This window comes from Hemitrygon akajei, chromosome 6 (genome assembly GCF_048418815.1).
Source record: "Hemitrygon akajei chromosome 6, sHemAka1.3, whole genome shotgun sequence".
Classification (NCBI taxonomy): Eukaryota; Metazoa; Chordata; class Chondrichthyes; order Myliobatiformes; family Dasyatidae; genus Hemitrygon; species Hemitrygon akajei.
This window is the reverse complement of record NC_133129.1, coordinates 92,153,624-92,177,692: the sequence shown is the minus strand read 5'-3', so window position 1 is coordinate 92,177,692 and position 24,069 is coordinate 92,153,624. Positions and strand designations below refer to the sequence as shown.

The following is a 24,069-nucleotide window of genomic DNA, read 5'->3' as shown; positions in this document are numbered from 1 at the left end:
TGAAAGTTAAAACGATGCAGAATAAAGTGTAAAAGTACAGGGCAGGTAAATGATGTTCAAGATCATAATAAGGTAGACTTTGAGGCCAAGAGTCTGTCTTGTCATACAAGACTCTGTTCAGCAGTCTAACAGCAGGATAGAACCTATCCTTGAGCCTATACTTTCAGACCGTATTATCTTCTGCCTGATTGGAAAGGGGTGAAGAGAGGATGGGTGGGGTCTTTGATTATGCTGGCTGCTTTACTGAGGCAGTAAGAGTTTGATGGAGGGGAGGTTGGTGTCTGTGATGTGTTGAGCTGCGTCCACTGTCTGCAGTTCCTTGCAATCGTGTGTAGAGCAGTTGCTGGATGCGCCCAGACAGAATGCTTTCCGTGGTACATTGATAAAAATTGGTGAGGGTTGATGGGGACGTACCAAATTCCTTTAGCGCCCTGAGGAAGTGGAGGCATCGGTGGGCTTCCTTGGCCATGACATCAATGTGAGAAGATTTTAATGAAGATGTGGCCCAGATGGCTAAAGGGAGAGATCTAGCAGAGTTATGAAAAAAAAATCCAAATTGATGTTTGGCGAGGAGATGAGAGGCAAACTGTTTTCAGCTAGAGGGTGCTTCAGTTCTGGAACTTTCTGCCTGGAACATGCTGGGAAAGGCAGCAACCCTTGCCACAACTAATGGTATTTGATATCTCCGGCCTGCTGGCCAGTGGGATGAGGCAGGACTGAAGCACGATGTCTACAAACTTCAAAGTCAGGAAGCTGAGAATACCCAGCAGGTCAGGCAGCATCTGTGGTGGACGTTTTGGGTTGATCCCTCATCGGTGACTATTCCTGTCTGCTCAGAAGCCGCCTCACCTGAGGACTGATCACTTTTTGACTGACACACAGTGGTCTTCAGTCCCATAGAATGTAGAACAGTACAGCACTTTAATGGCCCTTTGGCCCACAATGTTGTGCTGGCCCTCACCCTACTTTAAGTTCAATCTAACCCTTCCCTCCCACATAGCCTTCCATTTTTCCATCGTTCATGTGTCCATCTAAGAATCTCTTAAATGTCCCTAATGTATTGGAATCAGAATCAGGTTTCATATCACCAGCATACAATGTGGAATCTGTTGTCTTTGTGGTAGCAGTACAATGCAATACAGAATAATAGAAAATATTCTGCTAGAGGAAAAAAAAATCCCTGCCCAGGCCTGCGCCCTGGAAACTTTCCAAGGTGCAAATCCATGGTCTATTGAGACTAACGGAGGCCTACTACTACTACTAACAGAAAATAACTGAGTTATAGTAAGTATTTATATTAAATAGTTAAATAAGTAGTGTAAAAACAGAAATAAAAAAGTAGTGAGATAGTGTTCATGGGTTCAGTGCCCATTCAGAAATCTGATGGCAGAGGGGAAGAAGCTGTACCTGAATCACTGAGTGTGTGCCTTCAGGCTTCTGTACCTCCTCCCTGACAGTAGCAATGAGAAGGGGAGATGCCCTTGGTGACGGAGGTCCTTAATAATGGATGCTGCCTTTTTGAGGCATTGCTCTTTGAGGATGACCTGGGTGCTAAAGAGGCTGGCTCTGGATGATGGAGCTAAGTTTACAACTCTCTGCAGCTTATTTTGATCCTGTGCCGTAGCCCTTCTCCTCCCACCCCTCCATACCAGACGGTGATACAGACTGCTAGAATGCTCTCCACCGTACGTCTGTAGAAATTTGCGTGAAATCTGCCTCTGCCGCCATCTTGGCACCACGTTCCATGTACCCAGCACTCTGTGTTTGCTAAATCAGCACTATACCTGTGACATCCCCTTAACATACCTCCAAACAACCTAATGTTATGCCATCTCTTTCTGATTCTCCGATTGAATGTTGTCTACAGGAATGATGACTGTAGAGGGAGACTGGGAGGGGTTTACAAATCACAGGGGGAATGGGTGGAATTGGAAGTGTTTTGGGGGTAGAATCCTATAGACCAGAGTTTTCCCCTCATTTTTAATGCCATGGACCTCTACCATTAACCGAGGGGGTCTATGGACCCCTGGTTGGGAAGCCCTGCCCTTAGGGGGATCTGGAAGGTACGGAGCTACTGAAGGGGGCAGTGGAATTTTCTGAGGTGTTTGAAAATTAGACACAGGAGATTCTGCAGAATCCAGAGCAACACGCACAAGATGCTGGAGAAACTCAGGATCTATGGAGAGGAATAAAAAGTCAACGTTTCAGGCCGAGACCCTTCATGAGGACCGGAAAAGAAGAGGGCATAAACCAGAATAAGGTGGAGGAGGGGGAAGAGCACAAGCTGGTGGGTGCGAAGTGACGGAAGGGATGACACGGTAATGGTTATCGCAACGGCAACCAGGGTTCATTTCCCACTGCTGCTTGTGAGGAGTTTGTATGTTCTCGCTGTGACCACACGTGTTTCCTCCGGGTGCTCTCGTTTCCTCCCATAGTCCAAAGACATACTGCTTGATAGGTTAATTGGCCATTATAAATTCATCAAGGGATTGACGAAGGGTCTCCTTTGTGCGGTATCTCAATAAATAAATGTTCTACAGATGCCAGAGATCTTCAGTGACACACACAAGGTGCTGGAGGAGCTCAGCAGGTCAGGTAGCATCGACACTTTGGGCTGAGAGGCTTCATCAGGACCAGAACAGAAGCAGGCAGAGGCCATTCTTAGAAGCTGGGAGTGGAATGGAGTTGAGTACAGGCTCTTAGGTGAGGAAAGGGGAATGATGTTGGAAAGTTGGGAAGTGATTGGTGAAAGGGGTTTAAGGCTGAAGAAAAAGGATCTGAGAGGAGAGGATGGTGGCCCATGGAATAAAGGGGACGAGGTAGGGAACCAGAGCAAGGCAGGGTCTATAGTAAATGTTTTGGGTTGATTTTTAATAGAGCGGCATGGAGAGCAAGCTCACCCTCTCCATGCATCTAATGAACCCAGAGGGACAGCAGAGACCGATACAGTTTGACATCAGGAGTTGCCAGTCGGCGTTGAACTCAACGTAGGGCTGCCTTTGGGACTCCAGCTCCGGATTTCTCCCTTGGACTTTGCTCCCAAAGCCTTCTCCGTGAGTGGGTGTAGCTGCAAGCCAACAGAGGTTTGAGATCAGAGTTTTGCTTCCCCTAAGTAGGCTGCCGACCGTGGCTGGGGAGCTCCATCTGCCCAAATTAACCTGCCTTTGCCCCTTCTCCTGAAAGCAGAAGTGGTTCTGTCGGGCTTACGTGATTCTGTCTAAGCCACACGTGAAGACCAGGAGCTGGACTTGGTTGTCAGAGGCTATTTGAGATGCACGCCACTGGGAGCATTTAATAGGTAGTGGGAGCTTTACCCACGGCCTCCCCCGGCTATGACAACCTTAAGGAACCTGGAGCAAGGTGTATTAGATGGGCAACGTGAAGACCTTCAATGTGGTTGTCCTTCATCTTAACAGCACCCCTAAACTGGAAAGGTGAAGCGTATAGTTGTATTAAATGGTGTTGTGTTTTCCGAAGCCCATCAGAATGAGCTTTGAGGCTGAATTAGGACAGGGACTGCATGGTGGGACGAGGGCTGAACTGTTGTAACTTCGCTATTGGGTTGTGAACCCGCTAACGATGGCAAATGCAATGTTAGCATTCGTTTCAAGAGGACTAGGGTATAAAAGCAAGGATGTGATGCAGACTGCACTGTGAATAATGTGTACAATTTTGGGCCCCTTATGTGCTGGCATTGGAGAGGGTCCAAAGGAGGTTTGCTAATTAGCTCAGCAATGAAAGGGTTAACATAGGAGCATTTGATGGTTCTGGACAGAATGAGGGGTGGGGGGGGGGGGATCTCATTGAAACCTATTGAATATTCAAAGGCTTAGATAGGGTGATCGTGGAGAGGATGTTTCCTGTAATGCAGGACTCTGGTCTCAGAGGGCACAGTCTCAGAATAGAGGTACAGGTTTCCCCCCGTTATCCGAAGGTAGAGCGTTCCTATGAAACCGTTTGTAAGCCGAAATGGCGTAAAGCAAAGAACAATTACCATTCATTTATATGGGAAAAATTTTTGAATGTTCCCAGACCCAAAAAGTAACCTACCAAATCATACCAAATAACACATAAAACCTAAAATAACACTAACATATAGTAAAAGCAGGAATGGTATGATAAATATAAAGTAGAAATATTGTAGGTACGGTATAGTTTCACTTATCATACTCAGGAAGACAGCGAGCCAAAATCGATTCGGCGAGAAAAGAAATCGGCACCGACACGCATGTGCACATACACACCTACGCACGTACATGCATGCACAAACAACTGCCCGCACAAGGCTTCATGGTAGTCTTGCCCGGGGTAAACACACGTATAAAGTGGGTGTCTTTTTTTTTTGTAAAAGCGAAAATCCTCTTTGGTTAGCGAAAACAGGTAACTAATGTAGGTCTTTCGTAACAATGAGTTGACGTAAATCGAACGTTCGAAAAATGGGGGCCACCTGTATGTCCCTTTAGAATAGGATGAAGATGAACTGGGGTGGTGAACCTGTGGAATTCATTGCCAACGGTGGCTGTGGAGGCCAGATCATTGGGTGCATTTAAAGCAGAGGCTGAAATTTTCCTGATTAGTAAGGGTGTCATGAAGAAGGCAGGAGAATGGGGTTGAGAAGGATAGTATATCAGCAAACTTATTGGGCTGAGTGGCCTACTGCTGCTTCTATGTTTTATGGCCCTATGGTCTAACCAGTTAAATTCTTCTTCCTGCACCCCCCCCCCCCCCCCCCAGGTGGGATGAAGCCCAACACCCTGGTCCTCGGGTTCTATGACCACTGTGTGCCTGATGACTACTTCCTGTGTGACCCGGCCTTCCAGGACACCAAGGAGAACGACCATTTTGGTGTGGACATTGCCTCCCTGCAGGCACACTTCCCCCCCGTGCGCGGCAGCGAATCGGACAAGAGCCTGAGTGAGATGGAGTACGTCGCCATCATCTCCGATGCCCTCAAGATGCAGAAGAACATCTGCCTGGCGCGCTACTTCTTTACGATGAATAGGAAGGATCTCTTCGCCAAGAAGAGGTCGGACAGAGTGTCCATTGACGTCTGGCCCCTGGATCTCCTGAGGCCCGACAGCACCAACTACGTGGACGTCAGCAGCCTCTTTCTGCTGCAGATGGCTTGTGTCCTGACCATGGTCGCCTCCTGGAAGGCGGCACGCCTCCGCATCTTCCTTTGCATCGAGTCCGGCGACGAGGGTTGGGTCAAGAAGGAGCAGAAGCTCCGGGAGCTGCTGGACAAGTTGCGCATCAAGGCCACCATCAAGATCGTCACCTGGGACAGCGTGGTGGCCCTCCACTGGCGCCGGCAGCTCTCCGCCGAGGAGCAGGAGGCTGCCTCGCGCGCCGGCCGGGACTCGGCCCTCGTCTCGGACGACTACCTCCGGGCTGCCAACTGCATGGTGCTGGAGCAGAGCTTCCACACGGCCGTGCGGTTCCTCTACCTGCCCCGGCCTCCCGCTGATGCCTCCCACTCGCGGCGTTACCTGCAGCAGCTGGACGTCCTGACCGAGGGCCTGGGGCCCACACTACTGATCCACGGACTCACTCCAGTTACCTGCACTGACCTGTAGGGCAAGCTTGGGGCGGTGTCAACGGAGGGGGGAGTTGGGTAAAGGAAATGCCGCAGCTGGGGACACAAACTATTCAAACGCTGACTGTGTTTCCCGAAACCAGCGTACATTTCAGACAAAAAGAGACGCATCTTAGATATTTAAAAATGAGCGCTTGCGTTTATTTATATTTAAAGAGAGTTTGGACAACATTGTGTAACTTGCATTTAAAATGGTCTTTATTGGAGGGTGGGTGGTTCTTACCTATTAAAATGGTTATTCAGTGTTTCTCCTGCGTTTAAGTTCCTTTCAGACAAGCTGGGCAGGTCAGCAGGCCTAATGAGCCAGCCCCAAAGGAGTCGGACCTGTCCTTTGCTGGAAGGCAGCTTTGCCAATGGCCGACCTTTTCCATTAACGTCATGAACCCTGGGGGTTTCCTTTTCCATCAGCTGCCCCTCCCAAAAGTTGCCTTGTGGACAGGTGCTCTGACTGTCCCTGTACCACCGATGTGCCCTCTGTCTGAAAGAGAAACACATTCCGTTGGAAACTCTCAGAGTGTTTCTGCTTGAAGCTCTCCACTTGAACTGGCATTTACTATTTGTACTTTTCTACTTGGCTCAAACATGTTATAATCATAGAATGTGGACCCTTCAGCCCATCTAGTCTATGCCATAGCCCTCCCTATCCAAACTTCTCTTAAATGTTGCAGTGAACCTGCATGGTCAGCATCCGCAGGCAGCTTCTTCCACGCTCTGAGTGAAGTTTTCACCTTTCACCCCTAACCTGTGACCTCTAGTTCTGGTCTCGCCCAACCCCAGTGGATTAGATAGCCAGTTTGTTTCCCCTCGTGATCTGCAGGATTGGAATGGAGGCAGATCATTCTTAATCGTAAGGGATCACGAGGCATTATTTTTAATAAGTGTAGATGGGAACTCTCTCTGCTATTCTATCTGATCTGTGACTGGGGTCACTGAAAGTTTGGTCATTTATCACTTTTCTGTTTGTGAGATCTTGTCTGAAGATTTCTACGTTGTGATCGTGAAGGAACCGAGCACCAGTGAGAAAACTTGCGTTCCCGCATGGTGAAAGTGTAACCTGTACCGGAGGTCGGGATAGAACCTGGATCTGTGGTGTGGGAGCAGCTTTACCCGCTGTGCATGCTGAGCATTTCCTGCAGTTGGGGTACCGTGAGCAGTTTTGGACCCCTTATGTAAGAAGGGATGTGCTGGCATCGGAGAGGGTCAGGAGGAGGTTCATGAGCGTGATCCCGGGAATGAAAAGGTTAACGTATGAGGAGTGTTTAATTGCTCTGGGCCTGAACTCACTGGAGTTTAGAAGAATGAGGGTTGAGGATCTCATTGGCTATTGAAAGACTTTGATTGTTTCTTATTCCGGTGTTGTATGAATGTGTGACGTTTGAAATGCCTTGAGGCTTTTGAGAGATTTAAGACCTTAAGACATGGGAGCAGAACTAGGCCATTCAGCCCATCGAGTCTGTTCCGTCATTTCATCATGGCTGATTTAATATCCCTCTGACCCTGAACCCAATTTTTCTGCCTTCTTCCTGTAACCTTGACTCCCATACTAATGAAGAACCTATCAGCCTCTGCTGTAAGTATGCCTACCCAGTGACTTGACCTCCACAGCTGTCGATGGCAATGAATTCCAGAGATTCAGCACTCCCTGGCTAAAGAAATTCTTCCTCATTCCTGTTCTAAACGAATGTCCTCATATTCTGAGGCTGTCTCTTCTGGTCCTAGACTCCCCCACTAAAGGAAACAAGATCCGCATATCCATTCCATCTAGGCTTTTCAATATTTGATGGGCTTCACTGAGTTTGTTCCCCCCCACCCCCATTCTACTAAACTCCGGCGAGTACAAGCCCAGAGCCTTCAAACACTTGCTCAGACATTAACCCTTTAATTCCTAGCTTGATGCTTGTGAACCTCCTCTGGACTCCCTCCAATCCTTTCTTGGGTCAGGGCACCAAAGCTTCTTTGTGGGTGATCTGTGACCAAGTGGGAGATTGGGCCCTTGTGGATCGGACCCTTGCTACCTCTGTGTTTGATAGAATCTCTAACTGAGGAGGATGATATCCTGGTGTGAAGGGGGTGAGCCCATTGCTGTACGACCTATGTACATCTGCAGGAACTGAACCATCAGAGGGGAGATGGAATTCTGCCTTCTACCTGCCCCAGATGGGAATTGTGGAAAGGGTGACAGAGCCATTTGGTCTGGCAATCAGAATCGGACGCAGGTTTAATATCACCGGCACGTGGCGTAAAATTTGTTATGCGGTGGCAGTACAATGCAATACATTACAGAGAAAATAAAACTATGAATTTGTTGGCGCCAAGTGGTTAAGGCGTTGGTCTAGTGATCTGAAGGTCACTAGTTCGAGCCTCAGCTAAGTCGGCGTGTTGTGTCCTTGAGCAAGGCACTTAGCCACACATTGCTCTGCGACGACACCGGTGCCAAGCTGTATGGGTCCTAATGCCCTTCCCTTGGACAACATCGGCGGTGTGGAGAGGGGAAGGCTTGCAGCTTGGGCAACTGCCGGTCTCCCATACAACCCTGCCCAGGCCTGCGCCCTGGAAACTTTCCATGGCGCAAATCCATGGTCTCTCGAGACTAATGGATGCCTACATGTAGATAAAATAGTTAAATAAGTAGTGCACAAATAAAAATAGGTAGTGAGGTAGTGCTGATGGGTTCAATGTCCATTGAGAAATCGGATGGCAGAGGGGAAGAAGCTGTTCCTGAATCACTGAGTGTGTGTCTTCAGGCTCCTGAACCTCCTTCCCGACGGTAGCAATGAGAAGAGGGCATGACCTCGAGTGGAGCTGACTGAGTTTGCAACTCTCTGCAGCTTAATTCATCCGCCCACACTCCATACCAGACAGCAAGACAGCCAATTAGAATGTGCTCCTTGATACATCTGTAGAAATTTGCAACTGTCTTTGGTGACATAGTAAATCTATTCAAACTCCTAATGAAATATAGCTGCAGTTGCCAGTTGCCCGCGTTCGTCCCATAAGGCTCCCTATCCATGTTCCTGTGCAAATGATTTTCGATGTTGCACTTGTACCCACCTGAACCAATTCGTCCTTCGCTTCCACTTCCTGGCAGCTCATTCCAGGTGTTCACTACCCTCTGTGTATAGAAGTTACCACTCAGCCCTCTTTTAAATCTCTCCCCTCTTGTATTTGTGGCCTCTAGTTTTGGACTCCCTGACCCTGGAGAAAAGACTTAACCATACTTGGGTTTTATAAACTTCTGTGATCCAAAATCAACCTCTCCCTAAAACTCAGGCCCTCTAGTCCAGGCAGCATCTTCACTGAGAATTTATTTTTAAAAAGTAAATTTTTTTTTTGAAGTTCTTCCCATATTCTTACCAGGTCTACCCAGTCACTACCTCTCACCTGTGGCAATTTTTCAATGACTGATTAACCTCCCAACCTGCTTTCTGATGTATGTAAGTGACCTGGATGAAAATGTAATTGGGTGGGTTAGTAAGTTTGCGGAAGATACCGAGATTGCTGGAGTTGTGGATGGTGTAGAAGAGTGGCAAAGAATACACTATGATATAGATCAGTTGCAGACATGGGCAGAGAAATGGCAGATGCAGTTTAACCCAGATAAATGTGAGGTGTTGCACCTCGGAAGTCAAATGCAAGGAGACTGTACACTGAAAAGGGCAAGATCCTTAACAGTTTTGCTGAGCAGGTTGATCTGGGGATCCAAGTTCATAGCTCCTTGAAAGTGGCTACACAGTTCGTGTCGTGGTTTCTCGTGCCCCACAAATGACCAGGAGACGCAGAAGATTCTTCAAGAAGTATTAAACTTTAATTTGCAAATCAAAGCTGAGTCATTGAGCAAGTTGCTGATTGCCCACCGATCCTTTGGACATAGCATTTTTTATAGCAATCTCCTGGTCCAGTTGCATTATCATATCTATAGTCTATAGTTGCGTATCACACGTACATCCTGCCACTATTGTTTCTACCCATTGACTTAATCATGTTCTAATCTACATCTCTTAGCTACCTCTCATTAACACACCATTGTCTTCTACATTCTTAGGATTTCATTCTCCTACTAAATTGGGTACATGCATACTTTTATACTCCAATATATCCCCCCTTTGAGACCCAGAGGGTCTCACACAGAGAAAAGACTAAGAGTCTGCGCAGAAAAGCCCCAATAAACTCAAGCACTTATTCCCAAATCTTGGGTTAAACTATAATTTTCTGCGCCAAGACCTCAAAGTATTCTCTCCCTGTTACCCTGGGCCGCTGAGCCAAAAACCTGTCCCTCTGTATCTGAGACAGGGAAAAAGACTCAGAAGCCCTTACAATCTACTCCCACGCTGTCGTTTTGCTCTTGTTCATCCTGCAGGTGTTGTAGGCTGTAACGATACATTTTCGATGTTTCTTTCTCCACTAAGCTTGCTTCAGTAATTGCCACGAGCATTGGAAATTGTTTGGTTGCAGCACGCACTACAAGAGATTTGAGACAAGGAAGAAAACAGCACAGCACAAGCGCACAGCTCAACAATATAATACTGACAGTTACTGCTATTTTAGTCAGCCATGCTCCCCATCCTCCAAATCTACTTTCCAATCAATCAAAGAACTGATGTTCAAATCCTGCATTCTGTTTGACCTCCGTCCGCAGATTCTTTAACTTATTCATTGCTCTGGTGAAAGACCCTTCTGGGCTAGTATTGTTCGGTATGAAAGTGCAGCATTGTTCTCCAAACATTACACACACACCCCCTTTTTCTGCCAAAAGCCAATCCAGTACCTGTCTGTGTTGCCACGCCACCCTGCTAGTTGTATCCAGCTGTTGCCCTAAGGCCTCCAGTGCATCGTCGGTGTAGTTGATGAATCTCTGTTGATTGTAGTATATATAGTTTATCCATTCAACATTTTTGCTTACCCCTATCACAGGTATGATAGCTTCCCAGTGAGCATCTCATGCGGTGTCAGGCATGTCACTCGATTAGTTTGCATACGGTAACTCATCAATGCTAACGGTAAAGCATCGACCCAATTAAGTTTAGTGTCTGCACAAATTTTGTTCAGTTTGGCTTTCAGGGTTCCATTAATTCTCTCTACCATGCCCTGCGACTGAGGGTGGTATACACATCCAAATCTTTGCTTTATCCTCAGCGCCTGTAGTACCAGTTTGACCACTTTCTGGATAAAAGCTGAACCATTGTCTGAGCTAACTTCTGTAGGTATTCCAAACCTTGGGATCACTTCATTTGTCAGAAATTTTACCACTGTCTTTGCCCCTTGATCTCTTGAAGGCACCACCTCCACCCATCTGCTAAATCGATCAATTACTACCAGCATGTATCTTTTCCCTCTCACTGTCTTTATCATTTCTACGTAATCGATCACTAGATGTTTAAATGGTCCTTCAGGTACAGGAATGTGACCTATTGGGGTTGTAATTCCCTTCCGAACATTATTCTGTGCGCATACCTCGCACTGTGACAAGACAAAGTCCACTGAAGCCTGTAAATAAGGTGACCAAAAACCATCCTCCTTTATTTTCTTTATCACTTCCCCCCTTGCACAATGGTCAATCCCATGCGCTTCTGAAATCAGAATCGTCAGTAGAGGGGTGGGCGCTACCAGCAAATCGTCTTCCATGCTCCACAAGCCTTCCAGGTTCTGCTTGGCCCCCCTTCGTCGCCACATTGTCTGTTCTGCCAAAGTTGCCTTACCTTGTATTTCAATTAGGTCCTCTACCACAGGTTCTGGAGCTAGGCTTACCTGGGGGGCAATAACAGCTGATGTACACCCAGACGCTTTTCTGGCTGCCTCGTCCGCAGCTTGATTTCCCTTTGTTACTACATCATTTCCCTTTTTATGTGCCTGGCATTTTACTATAGCCAATGCTTTAGGTTTCATTATGGCTTTTATTAAGTCTAGAATTTGCTGACAATGTTGTATGGGATCGCCATTAACTTTTTTAAAACCTCTCTGCTTCCACACTGCCCCAAACAAATGGCATACTCCATGAGCATGTGCCGAATCAGTATAGATGTCTACTTTCTCACCTTCCATCATTTCACACGCAGCTGTCAGGGCTTTGATTTCTGCTAGCTGGGCGGAACACGGTTGGGGACAGGACTCCATCCTAATAATCTCATAGCTCGACTGATCCTGCTGCACTACTGAGAACCCTGCGTGATTTCCATCATAATCCCTATAACAAGAGCCATCTACGAACAGAACCTTTTTATCTGTATCCTCTAATGGTTCTGACCGTAAATCTGCTCTCAATTTGGCAAATGCCATCGTCTTCCCTACACAATCATGGGGTTCTCCTTCATAGTCTAAAGGGACAAAATCGGCTATATTACTGGTAGTGCATCTCTGTATGGTTATGTCTGGAAATGTCAATAGCATCTGATACGCTGCTATCCTGGCTGGCGTCAGCACAAATTTCCCTCTTTCCAGCAATTCTGCTACTTTGTGGTGTGTGTACAGAGTCACAGGATAGCCCAGGGTTACAGATGATGCCTTTTCATATGCATAGTACAGCGCCGCCAATCCCTGATAACAGGGTGGATACCCCTGAGCCACCTCATCTAGTCTCGTACTGTAGTATGCTATCGGCTGCTTTGCTTTTCCTGTGCCTGTCTCCTGTGTTAGAACCGCTGTGACATAACCTTCCTGTCGGTTGGATACATACAAATGAAAAACCTTCTCGTAGTCAGGCAAAGCTAATGCTGGTGCTGACTGCAATTCCTGCTTAATAGTATTGAAAGCTACCACTGCCTCTCCATTCCACTGTAAGCCGTTCTTCAAATTGGTATGTCCTGCTTCTTTCATTATCTTTCTCAAAGGTGCCACAATCTCAGCATATTCTCCTATCCAATCTGAGCTGTACCCTGCCATTCCCCAAAACGTCATCTGCCCTACAGTCTGGGGTTTGGGGGCCTTAGTTATTGCCTCAATCTGATCTGGTGCTATCGCCTTCACTCCCTTGGATATTACCCTGCCTAAGTATTCCACTTGCTGCGTGCAAAATTGCAGTTTCTTTTTGGATACTTTATGTCCTCCGTGCGCCAGCTTCTCTAACAGAGTTATAGTGTCCTGCTCACACTGTTCCTCACTGTGGGAGCAAATCAACAGGTCATCCACATACTGTAACAATGTACTTTCCAATGGTATGCCCTCTAGGTCTGCCTTCAATACCTGATTAAAAATGTGTGGTGAATGTTTAAATTCTTGCGGCATTCTGGTATAGATATACTGAGCACCTCTGTAGGTAAATGCAAACAAATACTGACACTGATCGGCTAGAGGAATGCTGAAGAAAGCCGAACACAAATCAATCACTGAAAAGTAACTTGCTTCTGGTGGAACATTAGTCAAAAGCGTGTGTGGGTTGGGGACTACCGCTGGCCAGTCCTCTACCACATCATTTACCGCTCGCAAATCATGCACCAATCTCCACTTAGATTTATCTGCTTTTAAGACCGGCAGCAACGGGGTATTGCATGGACTGTTTGTTCTTTTAAGCACTCCTATTTCAAGCAACCCCTGCACTGTCGATGCTATTCCCTCTTCTGCTTCTGGTCTTAGAGGGTATTGTGGTCTCCTGGGTGGAATTGCTCCCCTTTTCAGCCTTATTTCCACCGGACTAGCTGTTTTTATTTTCCCTACGCCCGTGTCATGCTGTGACCACAGAATAGATGGCAACTCATCTAACCTTTTATCTTTCTGCTGGCCTCTTTCCCAGCACGGGCATGTGTGGTTGGGGAGTTATTTCGACCTCTCTCACTGTCCCTACCATATCTACACTTACCATTATTTTAATGCAATTGTTGGCTTCTGATATCCACACCTCTGGCGTGATTTTCCTCCACACTGTTACGGTTTCAGCACTCTTAACCAAGGGTCCTAAGTCTTTAGACTGATATCCCTTATTTACCAACAACGTTACATGGGGCGCAGCCTCCGGTATCCTGTACCATTTTTCTAAAAAGGTGTTCCATTAACTTGTAAAGCTGCCCCTTGCTTTCCAATTATCATAGCCTCCCCTTCCAGGTGCTGTTGGGTACATACCTCCAGGCGCCATCTCTCCTCTAACTCCCTGTTCTGAGTCTCGTCAAAAATCACTGTACAATGTAGCTCAGATTTGGGCATTACAGCCCTGGGTAATATAGCCTGCACGCCCTTTTTCCATTTTCCCCAGGTTTCCTGAATCTGATCTGCGATGTCTCCTATCCAAAAGACATTAGCCTTCTTGTCTTCTTGCACTATCAATTAAGCCCCTGCTCTTTCCACACTCAGCCCATTTCTGGTGCATTCTAATTTTAATTCCAGTTTCAATAAGGCATCTCTGCCTAACAAATTAATCGGAGTTCCTTTAAATACTAGCACTGGCAAAACAATTCCTTTATTTCCCATTCTCAACCGCACTGGAGCCGTGCACTGTGTCAACTGTGTTTTCCCCGAGAACCCTACCGTCTTAGTAAACTTTCCTGACATGGGAAGGTGAAGGGCATACTGTGGCTGTATGCAGGTGTACGTGGCTCCAGTATCTATCATCATTGGTGTCAGTTGCCCTTCTAACATAACCTGAACAATGGGTTCCTCGTCTGCCTCCCTTGTTATCATTGGGTAATGTCCCTTCCCACTCAAGTTCTCGGGGCACCCCTAATACCTCGCATAGGGGTTCACAGGTCCGCTTGGGCCTGTGGGGGCTGGTCCTTGGCTAAACTTTGGTTCCCTTCTTTGGTTCCTGCTGGTGTGTGACAGGCCATGGTGTAAACAGACAATCTCTTCTCATGTGACCTGGCTGATTACATCCCCAGCACAATCTCTCTACCTCTCTTTCCCCAGTTTCCTCACTGGTCCCCTCTGCCCATAGCTTCTCTGTCCCCCTCCTTGGGACTTCCAGTCCTGTCTGGGCTGTTTGAATTTAGTCTGTTCCTGATAGGGCATTTGTGGGAATGCTCCCCCAAAGACAATTATTGGCATGGGGTTTTCCAGCCCTTGTCTTACAGTATGATTGGTCCCTCCATATAGCAGTGCTTTGTCCAGTTCGATGGCTGTACTCGAACCGGTGGTTGCTGGCAGCATCTTTTTGTTTTTCTCTTTTTCCTTTTTGAGTTCTTCGAGCTGCATTTGTATTAACTTTCTTTGCACCTCTTCCTGCTGCTCAGCCAACCTTCGTTTGTCTTTCCAGTATTTCTCAACCGCATGGACTACGTGGTCTGTAAATTCTTGTGGGGTCATTGACGTCAGCCCAACCACTTCCTCCAGTTTGGATTTTACTTGTGGAGGCATTGCATCCAAAATGCTATGTCGGAACAGTGAGGTCATAAATAAGCTATTTTCCACCTCTTGCTCAGTCTCCAGTCTCCACCTTTTCAACTGGTTTTCTACATAGGCTGCTGGGTTTTCAGTGTCTCCCAGTGGATCCCCTTTTAAGGCTTTGGGGTCCACTTTGGGTGGATAAAGCTTTCTGAGGACCTGCCATACCCTCTGCCTCACTCTGTCAAACCCGTCTCCATCAGTTCTTGGGTCGTTTGAGTTTACTATGCCAGCCATTTCCATTAGTTCATTAAATTTGGAGGTTCCCATCAACCTTATCAATAGTGCCTTCAAATCTCCCATAGCCAATAATCGTCCGGCCGTTTCTTCTTCAAAGGCTCTAATCCATTTCCCTGCTCCTTCATGTAGATTGGGCAGAGTGTTTTTCAGCCCTTCTAGGTCCTGGGATCCCCAAGGGATATACTGCACTTGTCCTGATCCTTTAACTAACAATGGCATCATTCTTCCTCCTTCTTCCCACCTGCCCTGGCTCTCCTCCTCGCCTGACTCCCCATCTGTCTCAGGGTATGACTTTACTGCCACCCACACAAATGTCTCCGGGGTCCTCTTCTTCCCTCGGTCTCCTTGTGGAGTCCTTCCTTTCTGTCCTGATTCAATACTTGGTTGGCCCCTGGAGTATTTTTCGCATCTCTTCTGGCAATCCCCTCCGTTCCGCTAGTCGCTTCCCTACTGCCTCCTTCTGCTCTTCTAGGCTTCTGCCCCCTACCTCTTCCCCACAAATTCTCACATCCTCTCTCTCTCTCCACTTAACTCTTGCTCCTCCAATGAGTCACCTTCTCTTTCTTCCTGTCCGTGTCTGTACACCTGTGGCAGGGACTCCTCATGATCCTTACTCGTGCTTGATTCCCTTCTCTCTTGTGTTTCTCCAAGACTCTCATCTCCTATCCTTTTTTCCACTTCCTCTTGAATGCCTCATCTCTTCCTGCCCTGATGAGCCACTTTCTTTTCTAGTCTGTTTATTTCTATGGTATAACCGATACTCCTCATACTCCTTTTCCTCTCTCAAGTATTTCATCCGTTCAATCCCTTCTTCCATTTCTCTCTGTACCTGTTCCACCTTTATCCTTTCTGCCTGTATCTCCTTCCATATCGCCGCTTTTTCCTTCTCGTATTGTTTTTTCTCCTCCTCATTATCCCAAACTTGTACTTCTCCCTGCATGTTTACTGTTCCCGTCAGCAGGGGGCACTGCTTAGGGGTTCCTTCCTCATTATAGGGAGGGGGTTTTTCTGTTTCTTTCACGTCCGGGTACGGATCTGAAGCCAGCTTCTCACTGTACCTTCCTCTCTCTCTAACAGGCTGTTTCTCCAGCACCTTAGTGTCTTCCTCGCTTGTAATCAATATTCTACCTGTCCTCCTCAGCCTTTCTCCCTCCGTTCTGAAGAGTTTTAGCACTTCCATTTCTCGTTCTCTTTTTTGCCCTCTTAGATTTATCTTTTGGTTTGTAATTTTTAATTAATCCCTCCATTTCTTCGCACAAACTTACATCAAACATTCCTTCTCTTGGCCACTTTGTGACCAGGTTTTTGGTTCTTTTTTCCAATTTTTCTGAAGTTTTTGTGATCTCATATTTATTTATCGGGAATTTTTTGCTCAGAATCTCTACTGCCGTTCCTTTACCTGTCATGTTATTCTCTCTTTTAAGGTATTTCAGAGATTCACAGTTCGTTTACTGGATAATATTATTTACACTAATTCTATGCCTAGTCTATCGTCCATCTACCAGCGCTTTAAACTATATATACTCTCCATGTCCACACATGGAGTAAACAGTCCCTGTTTCCTATTATGTTCTGCCCGTACAGACCTCTATTCAGAGCGGTACCCACAGAACTTGCTCTTTGCACCTCGTCTATTCAGACCCTTATCTCTTAAGGCGGTATCCACGAGGATTTTCTCTATTTTTCCTTTCCCTGCCCGTTCAGCCCTTCGTTTCATACGAAGCGGTACCCACAGGGATTTACCAACACCACGTGGAATTTTTCTTAACTTTTTATTAACTTATTTGTACTTGCCCTCACTGCAGTGTTCTTGATCAATCCTCTGAGCCTCCTGTTAACCCCCAATTCTGCCAGATTCTTTGGACCGGAGAGACCCTTCGGCAGTGGTTCCATACTTCTGAGACTCCAAGACCTCCCCAAAGCCAACAGAATTCTTAGTCCAAATTGTCGCAAAAAGCGCTTACCTTTTGTTTGGGTGCACCCTTAATTCTGTTAGCCTTGTGGGAGTCCCTAGAGGACTGGGAAGCGTCCCCAATCTGCCGTTTCCTTTCCACGGGTCTCTTTCCGGTCCTGCCGCGGTCGCCAATTTTGTCGTGGTTTCTCGTGCCCCACAAATGACCAGGAGACGCAGAAGATTCTTCAAGAAGTATTAAACTTTAATTTGCAAATCAAAGCTGAGACAGTCATTGAGCTAGCCCACCGATCCTTGGACACAGCATTGTTTATAGCAATCTCCTGGTTTAGTTGCATTAGCATATGCAATCGGCCTATAGTTGCGTATCACAAGTACATCCGCCACTATTGTTTCTACCCATTGACTTAATCATGTTCTAATCTACATCTCTTAGCTACCTCTCATTAACACATTCTTAGGATTTCATTCTCCTACTAAATTGGGTACATGCATACTTTTATACTCCAATATTCGCTAGGGTGGATAAGAAGGCTTATGGAATGCTTGCTCTTATTAGTCGAGGCGTTGAGTTCAAAAGTCAGGAGGTTATGTTGCAACTTTATAAAACTCTGGTTAGGCCAGATCTGGAGTATTGTGTACAGTTCTGGTTGCCCCACTACAGGAGGGATGTTGAGGCTTTGGAGAGGGTGCAGAAGAGATTCACCAGGATGCTGCCTGGTTTAGAGGGCGTGTGCTATCGTGAGAGGCTGAGGGGAGATCTGATCCAGGTTTACAAGATTCTGAGGGGCATATATAGAGTAAACAGGGAGCATCTGTTTCCCGGGGTAGGGATGCCTAATACCAGAGGGCACATGCATTGAAGGTGAGGGGGGTAGGTTCAGAGTGGATGTGAGGGGTAAGTTTTTTACTCTGCGAATAGTGGATTCTTGGCATGCACTGTCTGGCATGGTAGTACTGCAGAGGCAAATACATTAGAGGCTTTTAAGAAACGTTTGGACGAGCACATGGATATAAGAGTGGTGGAGAGATATGGACATGGTGTAGGTAGAAGGGATTTGTGTTTGGGTGTTTTTGATTTACTAGTGTGGCACAGCTTTGTGGGCCGAATGTTCTATGTGCCTTTGGGAGGAGGATACCATCTCCAACCCAGCCACTCGTGAAACTTGCATCTGAAAATGTTAACGGCCTCCACAGGTGGTGCCTGACCTGCTGAGTGCTTACAGTACTCTCTGATGCCCAGCCTGGTGGTCTGCCTTAATGCTGTGATACCGTTTTTATTTTCTGCCCACGCAGGGTTTTGGATTACTGATCCGTAAACCGGACGGCTAGACAATGTAGCGCCGCGGCCGATGGAGAGCTTTGTCCGCTGCATTCTCTGCGCGTGTTTGACACTGACCTAATGAGGGTTGCAGCTACTGTATGTGCCTGTGTAAAGGGCGTCCGTAGTGGTGTCCCTCGGCCAGGTATGTGTGGACGATCAGACCAGACAAATAAGGGTATATTATGAGGGGTATCGATAGGCTAATGGCAAGAAGAGGTTTGGTGAGACAACAACTAGAGGTCATGGGTTAATTCTGAAAGGTGAAATGTTTAAGGGGAACCCAAGGGGGAAACTTAGAGCAGGGGGTCGCAACCTGGGGTGCACAGACCCCTTGCTTAATGGTATTGATCACGGCATTTAAAAGGTTGGGAACCCCCGATTTAGAGGATCGTACGAGTGTGGAACGAGCTGCTAGTGGAAGTGAGGGATTCATTTGAATAAAGACATGGATGGGAGAATTCTTGATACATATTAGAAACAATGAGATAGATAGGAAAGGTGAGGAGGTCCTGAAGAGCAAATTTAGGGAGCTAAGTAGCAAGCTGAAAAGCGGAGCTCCAGGTTTGCGGTCTCTGAGTTGCTGCCAATGCCACATGCCAGCGAGAGTGTAAGATGAATCCATGACTGAGAATCTGGTGCAGGGGGCAGGGATTCTGATTTCTGGATCATTGGGATCACTTCTGGGGAAGGTATGACTTGTACAAAAAGAATGGATTACACCTGAACCCGAGGGGGGACCAATATCCTTGCAGGCAGGTTTGCTAGAGCTGTTGGGAAGGATGTAAACTAATTTGGCAGGGGAGATGGGAACCAGAGTTGTGTGGTGAGGATAGGGCTGTTCTTTAACGTGCAGAGTTGGTGCATAATGAGGCTATCAGAAAGGACAGGCAGATGTTAGGACAAAACTGCAGCCAGTGGGATGAGTTGCAGTGTAAAAGGGGGACAAGATTGCATTAGATACAGGGCTGAAGGCGCTATATTTGAATGTGCGCAGTATACGGGATAAAGTAGATGATCTTGTAGCGCAGTTAGAGATAGCGGAATTATGATGTGGGCATCACTGAGTCGCGGCTAAAAGACTATAGTTGGGAGCTTAACATCCAAGGATACACATTGTATCGAAAGGACAGACAGGTACATAGAGGGGGTGGGATGGCTCTGTTGGTAAAATATGAAATCAAATAGGATTGGAAGATGTTGAATTCTTGTGGCTAGAGTTAAGAAACTGCAAGGGTAAAAAGAAACTGATGGGAGTTAAATACAGACCTCCAACAGTAGACCGCTTCGTCGAGCACCTCCGCTCCGTCCGCCACAACAGACAGGATCTCCGGTTGCCACCCACTTCAACTCTGCCTCACATTCCCATTCGGATATGTCCATACATGGCCTCCTCTACTGCCATGATTAGGCTAAACTCAGATTGGAGGAGCAACACCTCATATACCGTCTGGGTAGTCTCCAGCCCCTTGGCATGAACATTGAATTCTCCAACTTCCAGTAATTCCCTCCCTCTCCCTTCCACCATCCCACCTTCACTCTGCCTCCTCCTCCAGCTGCTTATCACCTCTCTCATGATTCTGCCTTCTTCTACTACACAGTGCTTTCACCTTACATTCCTTCTTCACCTTTCCTGCCTATCCCCTCCCTCCTTCCCCTCTCCCACCCCTTGATCTTTCCTCTAATTGGTTTTTCACCTGGCACCTTCCCCCCCACCTTCTTTATAGGGCCCCTGCCCCCTCCCTCTTCAGTCGTGACGAAGGGTCGCGGCCCGAGACGTTGACTGCTCCTTTCAATGATGCTGCCCAACCTGCTGAGTTCATCCAGCTTGTTTGTACATGTTGATTTGACCACAGCATCTGCAGTGTACTTTGTGTAGCCAGGATGTTGGCTACAAATTACAACGGGAGATTGAAAAGGCACATCAAATGGCCGATGTTACAATGGTCACGGGGGGGTTCAATATGTAGGTAGATTGGGAAAATCGGGTTTGTCCTGGATCCCAAGAGAGAACTTGTAGGATGCCTTTTCTGCAGGTCATGGTTGAGCCCATTGGGGGATGAGACCAGAATGGATTAGATGGGCTGAAGGGCCTGTTTCTGTGAGGTTGAACTCTGACTCTAAATCTCTTGGGTGAGGTAGATATTGTGTTTATAGAAGACTTGAATTTCACCCCCCACTCCCCCGGCTACCAATGCCTGCTCGCTGGCATTAAGACTTACTTTACACATTAAGGCAGCACGCAGTCAGAGTAACACCTCTATGGCATCAGCAATCGGGCTTCAGTTCCTGCCACTGTCTGTAAGGAGTTTGTGCGTTCTCTCCATGACCTCCGGGTGCTCCAGTTTCCTCCCGCTTTCCTAAAACCCGTACAGGTTAGCATTGGCGAGTCGCGGAGATGCCAGAGTTGGCGGCAGAAATGTGACCCCCTCCCCCCTGTGGTCTGTCCCTCAGGCTCACATTCAAAGAGTGCATTGTTCGTTGATGCAAATGATGAATTCCACTCTCTTCCAGTTCTAATCTAACCTTTACCGAAAGCATTTTCCAGATCTATTGAGAGAGATGGAAAATACAGGAGGTAGATCAGAGATAAGATTTTTTTTTACACGGTGATGGGTGTGGTAGATACATTAGGGACATTTAAGACACTTAGACACATGGATGAAAGAAAACAGGAGGACTATGTAGGAGGGAAGGGTTAGATTGAGCTCAGAATAGGTTAAAAAGGGTTGGCACAACATTGTGGGCTGAAGCACCTTATTATTTATGTTCTGTCCTACAGAAAGAGCATTCCATTGCCCTAACTACATTCCTACCCACACTGATTCAAGGGCTGAGGATTTACAGAGGACAAAATAAAACATTTACCTATTCTTACTTATGCTTCTCACTGAAGTCTTGAGTTGTAATTAATGCAGAATCACTTGCAGAAGTGTGAGGTCTCCATTGGTCAGGGTTGAACGTGGACGTTGTATCCTGGCTGTCCAGATGCGCAAGTCAGGGCAGTACGATATGGAGAGCGAGCTGTTGCCCGTGTAGCAAACTCCATCTCTCCATGCCTCTGATGAACGCGAAGTAACTGCAGAGACTGATACAGTTCAGCACCAGCAGAGTGGCCGGAGTTGCCAGTCAGCGTTGAACTCAACGCAGGGATTCCAGCTCCAGACTTTTCCCTGGGGATTTACTCCCGAAGCCTTCCCCGTGAGTGGGTATAGCCGCAAGGCAGCGGAGTTTTGAGATCAGAGATTTCCTTCTCCTAGATGAGCTGCCAACCACCGTTGATGGGCCCCGTCTGCCCAAAGCGACTGGTTTTAACCTGCCTTTGCCCCTTCTCCTGTCAGTAGGAACAGTTCTACCGGGCTTAGTAGCTAAGCTACACGTGAAGGCCAGGAGCTGGGCTTGGTTGTCAGAAGCTGTTTGAAGTGCACGCCTTTGGGAGCATTTATTAGGTACTGGGAGCTTGTCCCCATTACCACCCTCAGATCCAACAACTTTAAGGAACCCTTGCAGAAGTACACATTATTATAACACCTTCTGCAGATAGGTGCTTTCATTCCTGACAGCTCTAGAAATGATTAGTTGTAACCAAGCACCCCTAAAGTCTGGTCTGATTATCCATTAGGAACAATGGTCCTCTCTCCATTTCTCTTGATTCTGGAAGTCCTGGTGGGGTACCCCAGCCACAGTTGGACTTTGCTGTAATCGAGATGATGTTTCAGTACTGAGTTTTCAGAACTTGGTGCTAACCCTGAGCAATGGGAGTGGGTCTGCATCATCACCAGTCTACTTCTGCCCCTTGCCCAGTACTGCACCGTTTCCTTAATACCCAGATATCTGTGTTGAACTTAAGATGACTAAGCCTCCACTGCCCTCCCAGGGTACAGGATTGCAGAGGGCCACCGCCTTCAGAAGTAATTTATCTTCCTGATATAAAACTACTTCCTCCATTTATTCTCGGATTTACCAGGGTTGATGCAGGAAATAATATGGGACCATAAAATATAGGAGCAGAATTAGACCATTCGGCCCATCGAAGCTGCTCCACCATTTCTTCATGGCTGATCCAACCCCAGTCTACCTGCCTTCTCCCTGTATCCCTTTACATCCTGACTAATCAGAATCTATCAGCCTCTGCCTCAAATATACCCAACGACTTGGTCTCCACAGCCACCTGTGGCAAAGAATTCCACAGACTCACCACTCTCCGGCCGAAGAAATTCCTCCTCATCTCTGTTCTTAAAGAACATCCCTGTGTCATCTGGTCTTAGACTCCCCCACCATAGGAAACATCCTCTCCACATCCACTCTATCAAAGCCTTTCAACATTCGATAGGTTTCAATGTCACCCCTCATTCTTCTGAATTCCAGTGAGTACAGGCCCAGAGCCATCAAACGCTCCTCGTGATTAGCCTTTCAATCCCGGAATCATTTTTGTGAACCTCCTTTGAACCCTCTCCAATGTCAGCGCATCCTTCCTTAGACAAGGGGCTCAGAACTGCTCGTAATACTCCGAGTGAGACCTCACCGGTGCCTTAGAAAGCCTCAGCATTCTATTGTTGCTTTTGTATTCTAGCGTTGTATTTGTCTTCCTCACCACCGGCTCAGTGAACCTGCTCTCTCTAGAATTACTCCAATAACCCTTCAATGCAGTCAGGGATGCACCACAGAACCAGGCCCTTCAGCCCATCATATTCATGCCAACCATATTCAGTAATCTGATTTACTAGAATTTTGGTCTAGGACTTTCTGTGCCTTGGTGTCTGAAGCGCTCATCTGGGTACAAGGTCAGCAAGCTTCACAGTGTTACACAGAGGCCCATCAAGCCTCTGTGTAATTGGAATTGGACCTCCCAGGGGGAAAGCACTCAACGTTACTGGATAAGTGGATAGGGCGGTAAAGAGCGTGTCTGGTAGGTGTCACCCCTCGCTATCAGGTGAGCGTGCCCGATGAGGGTCACCAGCTGGGGGGTAAAAACCAGACGGCACACCACAACAGCACGTTAGTGCAAAGGGGTTTTATTCAGTGCCGGGGAAAAAAATGCAAAAGCTGTGAAGAAAACACATTTACAAGTAGACAATCGAACACAAACACATATGTACAAAATTTTACAAATATACAGAGGCTTTCTCCATGACTAGACAGGGTGGATGTGGAGAGCAATCCAGAACTAGGGGGCACAGCCTCAAAATTGAGGGGTGAACAGAGGTAAGGGGGAATTTCTTTTAGCCAATCTGTGGAAGACAGCTGTAGAAGACAGCGGTGGAAGCCAAATCCGTGGGGATATTGAAGGCAGAAGTTGATAGTTTCCTGATTGGTCAGGGCATGAAAGGATATGGCCAGAAGGCAGGTGTGTGGGGTTGAGTGGGGTCTGTGATCAGCCATGATGGAATGGCTTAATTCTTCTCCTATGTCTTATGGACACACTTTGTCTTTAACTTTCCAATTTCACCGGCCATCAACTCCAGCCTCCAGGCCTCTGCAGCAAAGCCAGACTGAGGGTTTAAATCTGCCTCTGTCTTTTACTGTTGGTTTGGGGGGAGAGGGGGGGGGGAGGATCACGTGACCAGGACATAATAATTATTTCAGATGCACAATTGGAACATTTTGAACAGGGATTCTACCATCCTGCTGTTTTGTTCCACAACAAATGCCTTAAATAAACCCACAGATCCGTGTCCACATGTTCAGATGAATATA

At 47.0% G+C, this 24,069-nt stretch overlaps 1 protein-coding gene across 1 annotated transcript in view; it reads left to right on the top strand.

Annotated features, from left to right (window-relative positions):
• slc12a9 (solute carrier family 12 member 9) overlaps positions 1-5,843 on the top strand; it is a 118,683-nt gene extending 112,840 nt beyond the window's left edge. Inside the window, exon 13 of the mRNA XM_073048856.1 lies at positions 4,735-5,843. Within this exon, the coding sequence (XP_072904957.1) occupies positions 4,735-5,576 (842 nt within the window). The 3' untranslated portion in view covers positions 5,577-5,843. The remainder of the gene's footprint in view (positions 1-4,734) is intronic.
• The last annotated feature ends 18,226 nt before the right edge of the window (positions 5,844-24,069 follow it).